The sequence below is a fragment of the Cucumis melo genome, chromosome 12, assembly GCF_025177605.1.
Source record: "Cucumis melo cultivar AY chromosome 12, USDA_Cmelo_AY_1.0, whole genome shotgun sequence".
NCBI classification, from domain to species: domain Eukaryota; kingdom Viridiplantae; phylum Streptophyta; class Magnoliopsida; order Cucurbitales; family Cucurbitaceae; genus Cucumis; species Cucumis melo.
Window position 1 is genome coordinate 940,558 of NC_066868.1, and position 18,884 is coordinate 959,441.

The 18,884-nt window shown below is 30.6% G+C and overlaps 2 protein-coding genes, 1 long non-coding RNA gene and 1 other non-coding gene across 5 annotated transcripts; all 4 read left to right on the plus strand.

Annotated features, from left to right (window-relative positions):
• Positions 1-5,998: 5,998 nt before the first annotated feature.
• On the plus strand, positions 5,999-8,624 carry LOC103497053 (farnesol kinase, chloroplastic). The gene is made up of 6 exons (XM_008459117.3): positions 5,999-6,465; positions 7,210-7,277; positions 7,368-7,499; positions 7,851-7,966; positions 8,059-8,173; positions 8,280-8,624. The coding sequence occupies exons 1-6, from the start codon at positions 6,106-6,108 to the stop codon at positions 8,455-8,457; spliced, it is 969 nt and encodes a 322-aa protein (XP_008457339.2). The 5' UTR covers positions 5,999-6,105; the 3' UTR covers positions 8,458-8,624.
• Positions 8,625-10,345: 1,721 nt separating this feature from the next.
• Positions 10,346-10,417, plus strand: TRNAE-UUC (transfer RNA glutamic acid (anticodon UUC)). Its single transcript has one exon. It is a non-coding gene; the product is annotated as a tRNA-Glu (tRNA).
• A 6-nt stretch (positions 10,418-10,423) lies between these two features.
• LOC103497054 (SAGA-associated factor 11) lies at positions 10,424-13,549 on the plus strand. 2 transcript variants are annotated; one of them, XM_008459118.3, is made up of 4 exons: positions 10,424-10,589; positions 10,935-11,009; positions 12,694-13,005; positions 13,106-13,549. In XM_008459118.3, exons 2-4 carry the CDS (start codon positions 10,968-10,970, stop codon positions 13,286-13,288), a joined length of 537 nt encoding a protein of 178 aa, XP_008457340.1. In that variant the 5' UTR covers positions 10,424-10,589; positions 10,935-10,967; the 3' UTR covers positions 13,289-13,549. The 2 variants fall into 2 exon arrangements, with proteins under 2 accessions (XP_008457340.1, XP_008457341.1); XM_008459119.3 differs by having other exon boundaries at positions 10,474-10,589; positions 10,964-11,009.
• A 365-nt stretch (positions 13,550-13,914) lies between these two features.
• Positions 13,915-17,868, plus strand: LOC127144435 (uncharacterized). The gene is made up of 4 exons (XR_007816060.1): positions 13,915-14,633; positions 16,506-16,606; positions 16,845-16,909; positions 17,618-17,868. It is a non-coding gene; the product is annotated as an uncharacterized LOC127144435 (long non-coding RNA).
• The last annotated feature ends 1,016 nt before the right edge of the window (positions 17,869-18,884 follow it).

Consider the following 18,884-nt stretch of genomic DNA (forward strand, 5'->3'; position numbering starts at 1 on the left):
ACGAGGAAGTTGCTATTCATTTAATTTGAGAAATCTAAATTTGGTATTATAATCATCACAGTTACGCCCCATGCACGAGGCTCCCTCTTCCCTTCGTTACCAACAGAAACGCCGCGTGCCAGCTTTCTTTTTCTTTTTCTCTTCCTACCTCCCCCCGATACGTTTTTCCCTTCTTTTTTTTTTTTTTTCCTTTAAATACTACTTTCTTTCTCTTACTTTTATTATATAACCAAAAAAAAACCAAAATGTTTATAAATATATTATAGATATATTGATATTTATCGATATCTATCATTGATAAATTATACAATTTTGTTATATTTTGTAAAGATGTTCAACAATTATTAATGATTTTTCTATTTATTTTGATTCTTGTTATTCAATTTATTTTAATTTTTTAATTTTAAAAATGTTCATTTTGATTATTCATGATTTTAATAGATACAAATGGGTTTGTCTTTATAAAAATAATACCAACACAAAATAAACTAAAGTTTCAATATACAAAGGAATGTATATAGGAATTCAATCCAGAGACCAAAATAAATATTTAAAAATTACAATATCTAAAAATGAACAAAATAGTATACATATATATATGTAGTATGAATTGTTTACAAGGACTTTATCAACCTATTTTTTAAAATACTCCAAATCATGAGCTAAATTTGAAATTTAACCATATTAATGTCTAAACCTTTAATTTTTCTAAAAATCTATATTGATAAATTGTTTTTCTTTTTCATCTCTGTTCGTTGCATTTATTTTTCTACCTATTTAAAATAAAATCATTTTTAGGATAAGTAGTAACTATGAGATTTGATCATTGTGTGTACTTCATCAACGTTTAATATGTTTTTTTTTAGATTATATATTGAAATTCAAATCTTCACTCTAATATACTAAAATAAACTAATTAATTTGATAGATTTTCTATATTTAAATTAGATATTTAGATTCAAACTACGTACATTCTCGATCACTAGCTAACACATATGGTATATCAATTGAACTTGACTTTCTTTGAGCGATAAAACTAATATTGCATTTATATTGATATTAAAAAAAGTACACTACAATATGTTGAAATTGAGAGAAAATTTACGATGTTTTTTTGTTGGGTTTGATTCTCTTTCTTTGTACTTTTATACGACAGGGGAGAATAAAAAAGAAGAGACTTAAAAATGGAAAAGAAATTAAAGTGACAACTATAAGAGAAATGATGCTTTGAGGTCGGAAGAAAGAAGAAAATATGTCAGCTCAATTAGTATTTATATGTACATAAACATAATATTTTATCTTAAAGGTAAAATGTTCGAAGAAAATTTTTATTGTTTTATTGAAAATTGAATTTAAAAAAAAAAAAAAGTTGGCATGCAAATCAATATGGATAAATTAAATTTAATTATGTTATTAAAGAAAATGCCTATCAAAATTCTGAATGCTAGGATAGAATATTCTTATTGGCTGCATGGGGGGTAGGGAGATTAAGTCCAAATTTGGAAGAAAATCAGATGTTCAAATTGAACTATTACTTTCCATTTTTTTTTAATTTGAAATTATCAAATATTTTAAATAGTTGTTTGATGTAAATGATGAGAAGGTGATACACAAGTATCAAGACATTCTAGAAATGCACTTAATATTTATATTTGTTGAAATTCATGTCTTAATATTTTTTTTAATTTTAAAAGGAAAGTTCATTTAAAAAACACCAAAGGACAAAAAAGAATTATTTTCTGTTTTATTGATTTGCTTTTAATATAATCCTAATATTATTAATTGGTTTTTATGTTTTAAAATTTAATTTTATCGAAATATTATTGTAATGAATGGTTTAATTTGTAATTAACGATATACGTTAATGCTACTTCTTTATAATGCTTTTTTCACAATATTAAATAATATATATAAATGAATTTTTCTAAAAGAACATGAAATGAATATGTTTTCTCAAACAAAATCTAAGAATGACTATAAAATTATGGAGATGGTTGGTATTGTGGATAGATTCTAGAACCAAAGGGTAGAATGATAAAAAGATCACAAGAGAAGAAGGGCCTAAACGACCTCAACTACACTCCAAGCCAAGCCCATCATAAAAATATGGAAGCCAAAAGGTCCAACATAAGTGATCAAGCCTTGAATGGGTGAAACCCTAATGCGTGCCTAGCAAGAATGTTCAGACGATTGACTGGTCGAGACCCAATATAATCTTGGCCTTAAGGGATGAAACCCTAGTACGTCTAGCAAGGATGTCGGATCAGTCGACCTCAGCCCAAAGAAGATCTGCATGCAAGTTGTTCAAGGTAGAACCCTAATAAAATACAAAATGAGAAATAATTGATAAAACAAGCTTAAGAAAAAGGGTTAATGGGACTCTAAGCCAAAATAGTTCAATCAGTCTCAGAACGTACTATGTCCTATTTAGTCCTTGGAAAGATGGTGGTATGAGTCGAAAGCCCAAACCAACTTCTTCGATTAGGCCTCGACTGAGGTCGAGCCAAGATGAGGTTGAGGGTCAACCTTCTCCATTTAATTTGACACGCCCTAGCCCATTCAGTATGAGAAATCATAATCTATCTTATTTGAGATTAGGAAACTCATATCCTAATCTTAGTTGTTGGACAAAGATCATAAACCCTATATCAAATCCCCTATAAAAAAATACACCATTAAGGTTTCATACAAGGCAAACTTAAACTTCCAACTTCTTCCCTATTGTATAATTTTTTCTTACTCACTTAGGTATCAAAGCTTCTTTTCTTTGTTTTGCAAATTCTCTATTTCCCAAATTACAAATTCAACTATTTGTATCATTACATCAAATCATGTGCATTTTCCCTTGACCAATATTTAACATCAATAGTTGGTCAGTAAAAGTTTTAGGTTTCTAAATATATTTATAATCTCTAAATTTTATTAAAATATCTATTTTGTTTCTAAATTTTAGTTTATAACGATTTAATTTATATATTTTAAAATTTATAACAATCCTAGTTCATGAAATCTAATACGTAACAATCGAATCAATCAAAGTGAGATTAGATCAACGGTAGTAATTGACATTGCATTCTATCCCAAAGAGTAGGAGGGAAGATTTAAAGTTCGATAAAACTTAAATACTATTAATTTAATAATTAATGAGCAGAAATTTAAAGCTACAATATTAGGGTAAAAATAAATTAATAATGCAAAAAAAAAAAAAAAAAAGACAAAAGGACAAAAAAGAAAAAGGGGGAAATTTGAAATTTGATGTCCGTTTGTGTCCAATAGATTGTAAGAAACCAGGGGGCGCCCAATTCATTAAATAAAATGTACCAAACCAACAGCTGAGTTGTGTAGTCCATAAGAACTTCCTTTCACATGCCAACCTGTCTTTCTCAATAAAAAGTAATCATTACTTTCTCAACAAGTTGTGGACTCTACACTAACTAAATAATATATATATAGGGACATCTATATTTTGTTACTCCATATATCTTAGGTTTACATTTCATATATTATATTTTTACCTCTTTTAAGTTATGAATTTGGTTTCAATTTAATCTTTAGATTTTAAAACCAAACGATTTTACTCTTTAGATTTAAGTTTTGTTTCATTTTAATTTCTACTTCCTTTCGCCTACAATCTTCTTCCCTTGTTATATGCATTCTACCAATGGTTTTAAAACTAAACAAAACTTTGAAATTTAAAATGAATAGCTTTCAAAAAGTTGTTTTCTATTTACAATTTGGTTAAGAATTCAATTATTATATTTAAGAAAGATGCAAATTATTTCAAGATACGAAAATAAAATAGGCTTAAAGTTAAAAAAAAAAAAAAAAAAAAAAAACTTTGTTTCATAAGATACTCATTTTTTTTTCCTTTAGTATTAATATTTATTAATTAATTTAAAATAATTAACTAAGTTTTACTATTTTTCATCATTATAAAAGTTATTTTTAAAATTTGCTTTTGTAATTGTTTTATGTTAATTAATGTATGAAGTTTTTAGTAAAAAAAATTGAATTGAACGTATAAAATTTGAAATCTTTAGAGTAAATTAAAAAGATAAATCAAATTTCAAAAGTGAAATTGTAATTATATATATATATATATATATATATATATATTAATTTGAAATCAAAATCAATCAAAATTAGACCTAAAATATTGCTGGAAAATTTTTTCGTTAAAACCTAAAGAATAAATAAAGAATTATGATTTTAATAAGATATTAAAAATTAAAAATAGGCTTTACCCAAGCAAACACATTATTTTATTCAAGTTAAAAGAAAGGATATTTTTAAAAATAGTATAGTATTAAAACTATTTAGCAAAATTCATCGACCTTTGCCCATTAATTTTTTTACTATATTTTGTTAATAGTTTTATTTCTTTTTTCTCCGTATCAATTCTCTGAACAATTAGTTTATTTAGAAATTTTGTATTATTTTAATTTAGGTGGGAATAACTTTTTTTATTAAGTTTTAGATTTGAAAATTTTCATAAATATAATATTTATGGTCATGTAACAAAATAAAAAAATATGTTAATTTTTTAAATATTTTAGGTTTGTCCTTCTTTCTCTTCGGTTTTTTTTTCTTTCCATCGTCTTTCTTATTTTTTTTTATTTTAGAAAATATAAAACATCTTGAAAAAAAACTTTGAGCGATGGTATACAAAAAATAATCAAATCTAAACAATAATGTATCAAATAATCTTAAAAAAAACCATTTATATTTGGATAATTAAATCTAAACGATCATATAAAAAAAATTATACAGTCAAATTAAACGATTCGTGTACCGAATAATCTTAAAAAAATTCGTTTTGAAAAAAATTTGTTTAGATTTGACGATATTTTTCTTTGTGGGCATTTTTGGTATTTTCTATTGTGGGTTTTATAATTGTTTAGTGTAAATATTTTATCGTTTTTTATTTGAAAAGACCCTTTTACTAATCCAATTTTTACATCGAAGTCTTAAGTTAAAACATAAAAATTTACGACATCTTGCAAATTTTTCAAAATAAAATTTTATCCTTAAAACGTACTAAATAATAATTAGTCAACTCAAAAAATGTATTTAGTTGTTAACACACTAAACTATTAACATACAACTTCATTAAAATGTATTGAAGAAGTGACGAGAGAAAAATGAATATAGCTTTTTTTTTTTTTTCATTTTAGAAAATAGTAAATCATTGAAACTATTTACAAAATATAACAAAATTGATTCAATTCTCTACGACCTATTTAAACTTTTTGGTACATTTTGTAAATAGTTTCAATATTTTATTATCCACAACAATTTTCCTTCTTTTGGTTTAAAGAATGAAAGTTCATCTAAAAAATTGTTTTTTTAGTTCATGGATCGTTAAAACCAATTGTTGTGTTGTCCATTCGAGTGACTATTCTATATTTGATAAATCTTAAACTGTGTTGACTTAAAAATGGAGCAAATGGTTCTATACCATTTCTTTTTCACTCTTAATGGAAAAAAGGACAAAAAAATACCATCTCGAGATCAATGATTCATGTAATACTTGAACTAAGAATGTTATACAAATAAATTGAGATCACATAAAAAAAAGATGAAAAAAAAAATGGATCGATCACATAAAAAATGAGAATAAACTGATTTTAGAGTTATGAAAGTATAGATAAGAAGTGTTTTAAAAAATTGGTACCTACTCACCGAAGGTACGTGCTCCACATTAACTATTTTTATATTTTAATATTAATTTTGAAGTTTCATATTACAATACATCTTAAATAATGTTTAATTTTAAACAAAATACGATGATGTTGGTGTGTGGTTGCACAAAGTTTATTATATAAAGCCACTTATATAAAAATTTTGGATCTGTTTCTAGAACACAAAGTAGCATTATTTTTTAAACAATCGTTCAAACAATTTAGGTTAGAGGGTTGGGTACTCAGATTTGGTTAAAATTTTCCAATTTAAGAATGATTTTGGTGGTAGAAATTACATCTACATTGTAGTATTCCCAGCAATCCAATAGAAATCTACTAATTTTGTCATTTACCTGTTGCTTCATTAAATCTTTAATCACAAAACCCACGCAAGCTCAGCGACCACGTTCATGGCTGAGCCCCCATGGCCACTTTTCGCTCAGTAAATCTCTTTCAAGTCAACCAAACATGGCTGCAATTCTTCAATTCCCATTCCCCTCCTCATTTGGGTCGTTTGCCCCTTTCCTTCCCCTCACCTCCCCAACTTTTCTCTCTCCATTCACACCCCCACTTTTCGTTTCTCTCTACTCCAATTTTCCCCTCCCGCACTTTCTCTTTGAGATTTCGCTCCAAAATCCGTCGGAAACACTGCTCAGTTGCCGCAGTTATGTTGTTTCCTGAAAATCCGGTGGTCTCCGATATCTGCGCCACCGCCTTATCCAGTGGAGTCGCTTTATCTCTGCTTCAATTATGGGTGGAAACCGCGAAACGTGGGCTCGACCAGGTTCTTTTCCTTTTGTTCACTGATTTCTTTTTCTATTGTCTCGAGAAAATGAAAATGGTCTAAAATAGGAATCTACAACTACAGGGTAAATGTTTTAGTTAATGATTAACCACTGGGGTTTTCTTGGAACGTGTTTGAGTGTGGTTTACGAATAAGTATTTAAGGAAAAAAAGTGCTTTTCCATAAGGCACTTCAAGAATTTTGACTGTTTTCAAAATTCAGTTTTGTGTCATTGATTTGAACTGCAAGTGCCTTGTTCACAGAAAAGATGCTCTTGGTTTTAAGCACTTTAAAACATAGCTTTAGTGGCCCATCCGAATCTAGCTCAAGTGATAAAAGCAACTAATATCATCCAAAGTCAATGATTCAACATCGTTATGTGGGGCGGAGAGATCAAATTTAGACTTTAAGTTGATAGTACAAGTTTATGCCAATTGAACTGTGCATATGTTATCTCCTCTGACTCCTGTAATTCTTGAACTAAAAGAAACCATAATCTTAAATGTCTCGTGCGAGATCGGATTATAACATGACCGTAGTACTATATTTGTGCTGTTATACCATAAGAAAATGATTGATTTCAGTTCAACAAGGCTCGTGTTCTATGTACAGTGCTTATAAATAATCAATGTTATGCATTTTCTGACGATTGAAAATGCTTATCCGTGGATATGTCAAAGCTTCAAATTGTGAAACAATTCTGATCTTTTATCAGAGGTGTGTACTTACCTATAATTGGTTCAGAAATTGAACAGGAAGCTTGTTCATATAAGCATTGGGCTTGCTTTCATGCTTTGCTGGCCTATGTTCAGGTGAACTTAGTTTGAAAAAAGTTAATTCTGACCCTTCTCCTACTCCTATACTTGCACTTATATGCTATCAAATGATGCTACTCCTTGTAGTTCTGGTTATCAAGGAGCAATATTTGCATCTCTAATTCCCGGTGCCAATGTAATACGAATGCTCGTGCTGGGATTCGGGATATTGAAAGATGAGGCTACGTTAAAGTCAATGAGCAGATATGGAGACTACAGGTACAACTTCATAAAGAACATAATCGAGTATACAGTTTTAACTAAATGAATGTTGAATCTTAGGAAAACTCTCTCTCCATTTGTTAGCTTCTTCTTCCATTCATTTTTTGCCATTTGGAATTCTTTTTTGCCTCAATTGTACATCATTTGATGTATTACCCATGGTTGAAAATTAATAGATCACAGTATTTATTCATTAGTAGTACATGAAATGTTATCCTCCAGGGGAACTCAAAGAATAACAGCCATTCATACAAATGTTGGACAATACTCAAACAAAAGCAGAGCGCTCATTGTTTGGTTCATTTATGCTTAATTTTCTAATTTGACCAGCATGTTTTTATCCATCAGGGAGCTTTTGAAGGGGCCTTTGTATTATGTTGCAACTATTACATTAGTTTGTATATTCTACTGGAGGACATCCCCCATTTCAATTGCTCTGATATGCAACTTATGTGCTGGAGATGGTACTTTTCACTTTTGTCTATCAACTTGTTAACTCTTTCTAACTACAAATTTAGAGCTTACCCTTAACAACCTTCACACTTCACTATTTCAGGGTTTGCTGATATTGTTGGAAGACGATTTGGAAGTGAAAAGATCTTTTACAACGAAAACAAGTCACTTGCTGGTAGTGTGGCAATGGCAACTGCTGGTTTTTTTGCATCTATTGGGTAAACTCTCTCTTCATTTCGGATTTAAGTCATCAAGTATAATGAGTTACTGTGTTTGTGATCTTTCTGGGTTGGTTTAGTAAGTATTGTGATCTGTGAATGACAGATATATGTACTATTTCTCCTCGTTTGGGTATGTTGAGGCAAGCATCGGAATGGCTTTGAGATTCTTAATTGTGTCCCTTGCCTCGGCATTGGTGGAGTCTCTCCCCATAAGCACTGAGCTTGATGACAACCTCACTGTTCCACTCACTTCATTGCTGGTAGGGAGCCTAGTTTTTTAGACTTTTTTGAGCGACAACTTGGCTTTTCACGATGTGATTGGACATGGAGGATTTCTTACAAATCCTATTTGATATGTTGTATTATTATGTTAACTGAATAGATTCTACTAAACCAGCTGATATTAGACATTAGTAATGAAATTCTACCGAAGCTATTGTTATGAAAATCCATGTGATTATGTCAAAGGAAATGCATTGTTTTGTGAAGTTCCAATGAAACAATTATTGGAACTTCAATATGCAGAGAAGCTAAAATCAGCTCGAAGAAGAAAGATGAATCCGAGCTGCCCCATTGGAAACGAACAAGATCGCCAAACAAAGAACAGAGAAAAAAGGGGTTTAATTTTTGCAATAAAAAAAATTTGAGGCTCCATTTTATCATTATTACAAAGGGGTAACTTTTAAAATAAAAATAGGAGTCCTAATTTCTATTAAGGTGTAATTTGAAGTGCTAAATTTAACAGTATAGTTTTGATGGTTTAATTTAATACAAAGATAAATTGCAAAAAACACTCAAGTATGGTAGTAAAATCCCTCCCGAACCTTTTATTGTAAAATTTCTAACAGTGTTCAAATTGAACTCCCAAGGTTATAAAAGTTCTATACATTACTATTTCTGAAATTTTCTAAAATTATATAAGAAGTTTCATTTGAGTGCAACAATTTTGCTGAAACATGTTTATTGTGCCCCAAAAACTGTACTTTTTTCTTATCCATGGTATAATAATAATCTCCCTAAATTTGGGGATCTAGATCCTCACTTCTATTGAAGTCAAAGAAAAAAATTAATAAATGACATTTTTCAAATATTATATATTATGGTTGATTATATTGCAAGATTGCGTAGGTAATATTATTAATATTATATTGTTGTCTGACATTTAATATAGTATAAAAATATATTTATTAAGATGAATAGACGAGTGGTTGTACAAATTGGTTCTTAGTACTTTAAGTCAATTTCAATTTCATTGTTAATCTCTAAGGCTAACGACCATTCTAATATATATGCTGAGACCTCCTATCACAAAATTGAGGAAAATTCAAAACTCATACCTCTAATAAAAAAAAGATTAAATATAGAGGTTTGAAACACAAGATTTACGTGGTTCACTAACAATGTATTAATTGGATCCATAAGACAGTTAGAAGATAATTTTATTAGAGAGAATGTTATAGAATACAAAATAATTGACTAGGTCCCGAACTCGATCATTATCATATAACTGGTCAAGACATTCAACAAATCTCCAAATCTCCACCTTAGCTTAAATTCTTCACAGATAACGGATGTACTAGATGAAATATTAAATTATCCGTAGATATGTTGATATATTCGTAACGATATCAATATCCAAACTTCCATAAATATTTTCAACATCTTTTTTATACATGCACGTAAAACACAAAGTATGACATCAATTTACTTCAAATAAATAGAAATACTAACAACAATCATTATAACTTAGATTGAGAGTAAAAAGAATGTAATTATTGATGTAAACAAAATTTATAAATTTTGTGACTTCCAAAATTGAAATTGAAATCTTGAAATTCATATTAGTGTACAAAATTGAATCATTATGAAATGTAACATAAGACACATTGCTAGACATACCTATACATTATTGAAATCCCATGTAATGTGTAATTATGTTAGTCAGCCAAATGATGTTGGTTGGCTGCTTCAAGATCATGTGGTCGTGTTCGTTTGGCTATTTGTAAAGATGCAATAAAGTCTAAATCCTTTAAACTATTAACTACTTGAAAGATTATGATTGGTATCTAACTCCATTAATTAGTGTGTGCCTAATATTTGGAGCGGTTGACACTTGGAGGGTGACTTGAAAAGTATTCAATAGTTTAAATTCATTCATTGACAACAATTTCCGTTGTCGTCCAGCGGTTAGGATATCTGGCTTTCACCCAGGAGACCCGGGTTCGATTCCCGGCAACGGAAACTTTTTTCACCTTTGTTATTTTATTTTTTTTCAATCATTATTTTTAACATATTTCCGATGCCCTCTTCTTCTTCTCGATGAAACTTCCCTCTTTCTTCAATCTTCTCCTATCCTACTGTCTTTGGATTTCTACACTCTTTCCATTTTTGCTTCGAATTCAACTTCATACAAGTACGTACAGCTAAACCTTTCTGCATTTTTCAATTTTCTTCATTGATTTTGCCCGATATTACGAACATTTTTCAAGTAAAACAATTTCCAGAAATGTTGCGTTTGATGCCAGTTTGCAATATTCAGAATGTTAGGAGATTTTTTTTGTCTTCTCTTTTTGTATTTTGTTTGATCGGTTAGTTTTACAAGTTTGATTCATTTCAGAATGTGTAAATCTTCTCGTTCGTCTATTATTCAACTTCAGTTTTTGATGATCCCTCAAATTGGATTTATTTTCTATACTGTGTTGCTTTTAATTTGTTCAGTCGTGTTTAATGGCATTTGTTCTGGTTATTATGTTTCTAGGCCTATATTGAAACTTCTTCTGCTTCTAGATCCATGTCAATGCCTAATGAGGACAATGCATCTTCACAAACTCAGGTAGCTTTTCCCTTTATGTTTCTTTTTCTTTTGCAAGCGTTTAGCACCTTAGTATATGAATAATGGGAAAGGATGGTAAGACCTATAATGGCTTTGTTTACGACGAAGAACGAAAGCTTGAATTAGTTACTGTTATGGACTATGCCTGTTACAAGAGAAAACATGGCATTATAATATTGATGTGCCTCAAAGTATTTCAAACCGCTGCAATCCGTTGGTTTCTTGAATTAGTTACTTCAGGAAAAAATGAACAATGGTACTATACCACTGTCATAAACGGTTTACAAGCCAAACAGTCTAACTTGCTTAACTTACAAGCTATTAAATAATCCTTACCTTATCAACCCAACTGGTTACTTGCTATAAAGAAATCAATCTGTGAGATTTTTTGCAGTAAGTTTTCTTTATTGTCATTGGTATGTGCCAGAAATAGAATCGTAAAAAAATATGAAGTCATGTGTGTACGATATATGATATTTCTACCTGGATTGTCAAGAAGGTTAAGATGCATCTAGCTGGTTCTTTTGAAAGGCTTTTTAGCAATGGTCTATCAGCACCAATGTTTTAAAAGTCTAAAGGCATCTCAAGCTTGTCTTCTTAAAGAGGCGAGGGATAAGCCTCAAGTTGGCATGAGAAATTAGGTTCAACTTTAATAAAAATGTACACAAATACTAAATTTGTACATTCACATATATATGATGTGGTAAGAATCCAACTTTTCGGTGAGAAAATAGAAAGTTATAAGGGCATACAACAAACAAGCCCGATCAAAAGAGTCTTGAAGAAAAAAAAATTACAGGAAAGAACACCAATCCAAAGAAAAAGAAAAAGAAGACAATGGTCATAATTACCAAGAGGTCTTGTAACCGAGGCCTAAAGGGAGACATTTAACCTAGTAGCCATCTCCCAAGCCTCTCACTCGAATGCTCAACCTCTATAAAGTCTCATAAGTCACAACAAGTGACCACTTAAATAAAACATAACAGTCGTATAAGTACAAAAAAGATCACTACGGTAAATGGCCACTTAATTGAAAAATTTGACAGGTTATTCTCAATGTAACCCCTATCATCACTAAGCCTAGCTTGTAAAGATAGCAATAGCCAATAGGTTTAACTGCCACGGCTCATGTAGTAGCATAATAGCATTACATCAAAACTTTTATATTTCTTAATAATGGCCCAATGGGTCTGATTAATACATGGGACATAAAGACTTCAACATTTATTGTGTTTGCTTAGAGACATAAGGCCTCTTATGCTTCAAAGAAGGTGTAAGTTTTGAGGCTTAGTCTTAGTATTGGTGATGGTCAACCATGTCATGAAAACTTAAGAAGTATATGGTATTAGTTTTTGTTAGCGATATATAATTAAATTTGCCTTCAACCACCAGCTTAAGCTTTTGGGCGAGTGTTTAATATGGTATCAGAGCAGGTGGTCCAGGGAGGTCTTGTGTTCTAGCTCCTGCATTGTCATTTCCTCCCAATCAAAATTGATTTCCACTTGTTGGGCCTTTCAAATATTTCAAGCTCACAAGTGAGGGGAAGTGTTAGAGATGTATAATTAAATTTACCTTTAACCACCAGTTTAAGCTTTTGAGTGAATTGGTGGTTTAATAGTTTTCAATTTTTGAGTTCCTTGTAGAGGACACAGCTAACTGGTTTTTCTTTTGCTCATTTTTGCAGCTTTCATCTAATTTGTTTGGGGATCTCCTGGATTCCGTGATTGTTGATGTTGCATCGGAATGCCATCGAATAGCAAGGTTAGGTCTTGATCGTAACTTAGAAGAGGAAGAAGAAGAATTAAGACTTTCAGCACAAGCACGAGTAAGAGTAGCAGATTCTAGCAATAGTAGTGAGGCAAACGGCAAATATGTAGTTGATATTTTTGGACAAACTCATCCATCTGTTGCCAACGAGATATTTGATTGCATGAATTGTGGTCGATCAATTATGGCTGGGAGATTTGCCCCTCATTTAGAGAAATGCATGGGAAGGGTAACTCTCTGCCCCTCAATTAATTTATGTTTTTCAGAAACATTCTGCTTCTTTTTTGGTCTCTTTCACTTTGTCTCATCAACTGTCTACTCTACTATAGGGTAGAAAGGCTCGTCCCAAAGTAACGAGAAGTAGTACAGCTGCTCAGAGCCGATATTCACGAGGCAATCCTGTTTCTGCATATTCCCCTTACCCCAATTCCACCAGCACGAATCGCTTACCTAATGGAACATCTAGTCTTGCAGGGGAGGAGTACTCAAATGGTACATCTGAAGACCCATGAACAGTAGAGCAATGGTCGAATGATTCCAATTTGAGAAAACATACTGTAATCTTAACATGCGCACAGGAATATAATGATATCTCCTGTCATGTTCAGTTTTACATTACATGACTTCTTTGTATGAGTTATCATTACGTGGGAAAAAAAATATATCATGTCTGGAATCTATACTATGAATTCATTACTTTGAACTGTTCCAAATTTTGATGATGAAGATCTTGTACAGAAGTTCGAAGAAATGGAAGTTAAATGCATTTCTAATTTTGTGTCTTCGGTTTCAATTATAAAATTGAGTGCAATTGGCCAATGAGGATGTTTTTTTCGATGTGGGGTTCTATTTTTGTGGTTACCTACTTAGAATATACATATTTTTTTCCAAGTTTCAAATCTTGTAAAAATTGAGTAGTGGTTGAGGATGCTATCTCCAATTGTTTCAAATATTTTAATTTGCTTCCATAAAACTTTAGTCCTTTTCATACTAGATCCTCTGAAAGGGGCCACAAAGATTATAAAGGCAGTTAAACTCTTGCTTTGTTCATTTTCTGACAGTTCCTAAGATATTCAGCTCTTTTGCTAGAAATTCTATCAACAATTTTATGGAAGCAAATTGCAGGAAGGTGGTCCAAAAGGTTGCCAATCTATGCTCAGCCACTGGAAAACTAGAATGTTAGTTAAGTCTGCATCAGTGGTCTCCACGCTCCACTTTCATTTGCTCAAAGATTTCAAGTATGATTGCAGGGACCATAGGGCAGTTCTTGGAAGCTTATGAGACCTGAATGACTGATTTCTTCTATGAGCATATTGAACAAGAATTGTGCTCAGATACGTCTCTCTCACACCTTTTTTTTCTTCTGCCATATACTTGCTTTGAATTTCCGACTGCAATACTTATCTATTCTTATTAGGTTAATAGGAAAAAAGTATTAGATAATAGCTTCTTGAATTTGGCCATTAGTTTTTTTTAACCTTCTCGTGCACTTGTATATGAAAGCAAGTGAGGCTAGAGCCAATATTGCAAAAATTATTGAATGTTTTGTTTCTAGTAAAATGTGGTTATTACTTTTATAATTTTTAGACAGAGGAAAATTGTAAAATATTTTTGGTTATGCATCCAACTGTCATGAAGGTGGCGACTCTTCTAAATACCCTTTTTTTTTCCAAAACGGGAGCTCAAATAATGATTAATTTCTTTAATTCTTATAAACCACAAATGTACCACTAATGAAGTGCAGGTGCTCCACTCAGCTATAATAAAGTAGTTTCTTTAGAAGATTTGGAGGAAAAATACGCCCTACCTCTCTGTCCTCTCTCTCAAGCAGGAATAAACACATCATCAAACACCAAGGTATGATCATTATCTTCACTTAATTCATGATTAGAAACTTTATGAAGTCCTTATAGTTGTTGCCACACATGCCCTTATTTGAAAAGGTTTATCATTAGCACTAAAAAAGTGGGAGGTGAATTTCCTTCCTTGGCAGAGAGACAGAATAATTCGTTACTCACTCTTGTCTACTTTTATTTCATTTTTTCCATTATGTTATAGCCCCTATTTCTTCATATACTTTAGATACTTAGATGTCACTGGTGGTCCGGTGGTTCTCTGAAAAAATTTTAGTTAGAGGAATTAAATTTACATGAAACTGACAATCTTTTGTAAATTATTAATTATGTTACTTCTGAGAGTGTTGGGTTTCTGTATATTTTTGCAGATCATATCTATCTAAATATAAACGATTAATTAATTGGGAAGCAGTTTTTCTCCGCCCTTGAAAGCTCATGGTAACATATTATGTAACGCCCCAAAAATTAAGATAATTTATTGGGCGTTATTTTAAATCCATTTAATGAGAATTATTTGATTTAGGTGGGAATTGAAATTAATTAAATATTTCTTGGATGAATATTTAATTAATTAAAGGTTTTGGCATGTGGTGTTTGTTAAGTTTTTGTTTAAATGGTAGGTTAAGAAGATTAAGTAAAGTTGTGGATTTTTAGTGTTGTTGGAGTTGAATTTAATTAAATAATTATGGAGGTTATTTAATTAAATTGTCGGGTGGAAAGTTTGTTAGAGATTCAATAATTATATGTATATGTGGAAATATATATATAATTATTATGTCAAAGGAAAAGATAATTATATTTGTTGAAATATAATTATTTAAGGAAAAGATAGTTGTATTTTGGGGAAAGAATATTTATTAAAGGAGAAAAAGTAAAATAATTATATTTTGGGAAAATATAATTATTTGTAAAAGGATAATTACTTTGGAGAAAAATAAACAATAATTAATTATTGTGGGAGATAATTAATTATTTTGGAGAAAGATAAATAATAGTTAATTATTGTGGAAGATAATTAATTACTTTGGAGAAAGATAAATAATAATTAATTATTGTGGAAGATAATTAATTATTTTGAAGAAAGATAAATAATAATTAGTTATTGTGGATGATAATTAATTATTCTGCAGAAAGATAAATCTTGATTCTGGAGTGAAGTTGTTATGGTTGGGTTAAGATAATTCATGTTGGAAATTATGAGTGATTTATTGGAAAAGATTTGATTGATTTAAATAAATTGAGGATTTAAGTAAATTTGAGATTTTGGAGGGAAAAGTTAGTTTTGGTGGAATTGTAATTAATTGAGTATATATATATGGATATATATATTCAATTAATAATTTGGAAAAGTGAAGTTAATTATATGATGGAATATAATTATATTTATTTGGAAAAGAAGATAATCCATGAGGAAAGAGATAGATTGATTTGAGTGGACGAAAAAGATATATATTTATTTATAAGAGAGAATAATGGTTTAAATAAATATATATTTATTGTAGATTTTGGTGAGAGAAAAATAATAATAATAAAGAAGTATTATTATTATTACTAATAGTTATAAATGCCTAAGATTAAGGCATTGATTTAGGAAAGATAATGGGAATAAAGATATATGTATATTTTTGGTATTATATATATATCCTAAAAGGAAAAGGAAAAGAAAATAATAATAATAAATATTATTGTTATTATGATATATATATATATATATATCCTAAAAGGAAAAGGAAAAGGAAATAATAATTATTATTATTATTGTTATTATTTGGGTCTATAAATAGATTGGAATGCTTAAGTTGGAAAATAAAGGAAAAAGAAAAAGGTTCTTCATCTTCTTCTCTAAGATAACCCTCTGCTGTCACCGCCTCAGTTGAAGTTAAGATTGGTCTCTTTGGAAGCTTGAGGATTTAAAGTGATGAATTTTTCATCAAGGATAAGAGGATTTTTCCAACCTTCATTTGAATAACCTTGGTAAGCCAAAGAAATTAAATTAATATTTTATTAATTTAATTTTGTATCTATTTGAGATTTCTTTAAAGGTTCAATTGGCTAAACATTTTAAGATTTAAATCTTGGATTTTTCCCAATCAAGGTTGAATTGGTTTCAACCTCCTTTTTTTTAGAAAGTTAATTAATTTGGGAAAATTTTGGATGTTAGCCAATTGCTAATTTCATTAATTAAGATACTAAGTGTTCCTTTTATGATTAGGATCAAGTTAATTGGAGAATTTTACTGTCAACTAGGGAGTACCTTTGTTTGGCTAAAATCTCCAGGTAAGAGATTCTCCTACTAGACCTTCGAACTGAATTCAAGAGACCGCATGTAATCATGATTATGCATTGATGGTAGCTAAGATGCATAATTTGAGGATAATGATTATACTGAGATTATGATGATAGTTGATGTTGATGATGATGACTGAGATTATTATGTTGATGATTGATGATGATGACTGATGTTATGTTAATGACTGGTAGATTGATGTTGATGATTGTTAATGCATGATATATTAATCACATGATTAAGGACGTTAAGATTAATACTCATGCCATGTTATGATGTTATGTTATGCTACATGCTATGGATAGGGTGTTCTGTTAACTTTGTCTATTAGAGTCGTACCTGCATGGGTGTCCTTCGGGATCACCACCTATTTAGGACTGTGTGGTCCGACGGGACGCCAGTCTAGCATGGATATAGATATGATTCGAGTGATTCGACGGGATCCTCGCATCCCGATTGTCTTAGTGTTACCCTCGGGTTCACTACAGACCAGCATGTCCTAGGTGCTCCCTCGGGACACCGAAGACCAGATTTTCGTTCCTACGGGAGCGCATGTTGCACGTGTTCGGGAACGTGCCAGAGATTGGGTACCATTTTCAGGACTCTAATGGGAAGTTAACAGACACCTAGCGGGACTAGTAGTAGGTCCCTTACTGAGTATATGTTTATACTCACTCTTTCTATGTTTAACATTTCAGGCGAAGGTAAAGGTAGAGGAAAGCTGGCGAGCGACAAAGAAGGATCCGTGACATGCCATATGGGGACTCAGTTTTGCTTCCGCGTTTTAATATTCCATTTTTAATGAAAATTTATTCTTCCCTCGTTTCAAAAAAAAGTGTCTCTTGTCATTGTTTCTCCTTAGTAACGACCTCAGCTTAGTATAAAGAGTTGGGTCGTTACATATTATTTCAAATATTTATAGTTTTCAACGTTATTTCTGATATTTATTTGCACCATAAACTATCTAAAATCAAATTATCGTTTATTTTTCTAAAACATAGCATTATAGTTGTGGTGTGTGAATTTAAACTGTAAATTAATAATTAAGATTACCAATATCTTATCAGTTATGTAATTGTTAGATACAATAAAATGAGATTAAATTACAAATTTGGTTGGTATGATTCGAACAACATATAATTTAATCCCTATAATTTTGAAAGTTGAATTTAGTCTTTATGGATTGATTAAACCTCGTAAGTAGTTTCTTAAAAAAATTCCTTGTAAATAGTCTTATTTTATCAAACTATATAGACTAAATTCTAGCTATAAACCACAAGGAATAAATTCTAACTTTCTCCAAGTTAGAGGACCACATTCGCAATTTAAACATCGAGTTGTTGGATCATCTTCATTGGATCTTAACTTTCAGACAATAAACAAACGAAAAGATTATATTTGTAATGTTCTGAATAATTTCATTTATGAAATGCATTTTTGTTGTTTGCATTAACAAACAAGATAATTTGAAATATATGACCAAAATATAGAAGATTGTCTTTTTAGCTTTTAGGATTCCTCCATGAATAACTTCCTATTTGAGTTAATTGATCCAATTTTTTAGACACATAATCCCAATCGAGTTTAGGCCACTTTACTTCGTTTTAAGGTTGAAAATAGAACTACTTGTTTTCGTGTAGCTAGATCCTTTTGCTATATCAACTGATCTGATGGACATAAACTTGGAGCAAAACAGAAAAAACAAGATGAAATTATGCTTCAAAATGTCATTCGCCCCAGTCTGAATAGGACCCTGAGTATGATGTTTTTTTACTGCGGGAAAGAAAGAAAGAGGGTTGTAGCCAGGTGGAATAATTAAGAAAGGACCACCTTCAGGCTGATGATTGAGTTGTCCCAAAAAAGCAGAGAGAGATTGGTATTATTATTTTGAGTTGCAAAGGACACAGTGAAGGTGGCTCCTAATTAGGGAAATCTTTCAAGATTTTTTGTCACCGTTGTGAAAGT

Coding starts and splice junctions, on each gene's coding strand:
- LOC103497053 (XM_008459117.3), top strand. CDS start 6,106: ATGGCCACTTTTCGCTCAGTAAATCTCTTTCAAGTCAACCAAACATGG. Junction 7,278..7,367: donor CTTTGCTGGCCTATGTTCAG/GTGAACTTAGTT, acceptor TACTCCTTGTAG/TTCTGGTTATCAAGGAGCAA. Junction 8,174..8,279: donor GGTTTTTTTGCATCTATTGG/GTAAACTCTCTC, acceptor TGTGAATGACAG/ATATATGTACTATTTCTCCT.
- LOC103497054 (XM_008459118.3), top strand. CDS start 10,968: ATGTCAATGCCTAATGAGGACAATGCATCTTCACAAACTCAG. Junction 11,010..12,693: donor ATGCATCTTCACAAACTCAG/GTAGCTTTTCCC, acceptor TCATTTTTGCAG/CTTTCATCTAATTTGTTTGG. Junction 13,006..13,105: donor TAGAGAAATGCATGGGAAGG/GTAACTCTCTGC, acceptor ACTCTACTATAG/GGTAGAAAGGCTCGTCCCAA.